The sequence below is a fragment of the Grammomys surdaster genome, unplaced genomic scaffold (genome assembly GCF_004785775.1).
Source record: "Grammomys surdaster isolate TR1022 unplaced genomic scaffold, NIH_TR_1.0 516, whole genome shotgun sequence".
Lineage (NCBI taxonomy): Eukaryota > Metazoa > Chordata > Mammalia > Rodentia > Muridae > Grammomys > Grammomys surdaster.
The window spans coordinates 21,272-22,444 of record NW_021604935.1 but is presented as its reverse complement, the minus strand read 5'-3'; the positions used below and the strand labels follow the sequence as shown (position 1 = coordinate 22,444).

The following is a 1,173-nucleotide window of genomic DNA, read 5'->3' as shown; positions in this document are numbered from 1 at the left end:
CTGGGTTGGATCCCTAGCATTTCAAGCCAAAACAAAACAAAAAAAGTAAAAAAGGAAGAAATACTAAGCACAACCAAGTGTTTCCATTTTATTTAACACTTAAGCAGATTATGTTTGCCATCCATATGATACAAAGTCCAAAACAAAAAGAAAGTGCAGAACACCACAGACATACAGTTAGAAGACTTAAATTGTCACAAGAGGTTCAAACAGGCACGTTTTCTCATTTAAAGGAGCCAGGGCCTTTTCTGAAAGCGTGTTGGACCTGAGGTGGTGCTCATGGATCTCTTGTATCTACTCGCCTTTGAAATACTTCAGATTGCTTAGCACATACGCCGCTGGGATGTAAAAGGTTGTAAAAAACACGATGATTCCAATGGCCGATTCCTGGAAAGGAAGAAAAGTAATATTAATGAATATGACCCACTGTCTAATAAAACGGCTTATGGGCAGAGGTGCACGGAGGTTAGCAGCAGGACACCGGCTTTTATGCACAAAATTCTGGGTGTGTTTCCCCCTCCTCATACACACAGCTAAAGATCTTTCTCGAAGGTCGGAGAGATGGCTCGTCTGCTAAAACCTTCTACCACTCTTGCAGAGACCTAGATCTGGCTGCCAGAACCAATGTCAGGCAGGTCATAATCGACTGTAGCTCCAGATCCAACACCTCTGGGCTCTTCAGATACCTGTACTTCAGCTCACACAAGCACAAAAGTAGGCTGTGAAATGTATCACGTGACCTCAAAGGCGGGGGGGGGGGGGGGGGGGGGGGAGGGGGGGCTTGGGTCCTGGCAACATATTCCCATTTGTACTCAACTGAATTTTCAGAAAACTCAATTTCTTTCAGTAGTTGCCAGTTTCTGACCTCTGGGCCCTGGAAGCTCGAAGTTGTCGAGCATCTCCACTATTTTTTAGAGAAAAAGCTATGGCTTGGCTACGAGGCAGGTAAACTGTGAACCAAGGACCCTGCACCTCCATGCCCATAAAGTAGGGCCAGGTCTTACCCAGGATTCACTCTCGCCCTGAGCCCCCATCCAAAGTGACCCCACAACCGAAGCCGCCAACACACATGCACGCGTGCTCGCATACACACACACACCACACAACACACCAACACACACACACAACACACACAATACCCACAAAACACACACACAGATACACATACCACAC

At 46.6% G+C, this 1,173-nt stretch overlaps 1 protein-coding gene across 1 annotated transcript in view; it reads right to left on the bottom strand.

Annotated features, from left to right (window-relative positions):
• Positions 1 to 294: 294 nt before the first annotated feature.
• The window catches only part of LOC114633085 (cytochrome c oxidase subunit 8C, mitochondrial), a 1,178-nt gene continuing 299 nt past the window's right edge, over positions 295 to 1,173 (bottom strand). Inside the window, exon 2 of the mRNA XM_028781701.1 lies at positions 295 to 387. Coding sequence (XP_028637534.1) covers positions 295 to 387 — 93 coding nt within the window. The remainder of the gene's footprint in view (positions 388 to 1,173) is intronic.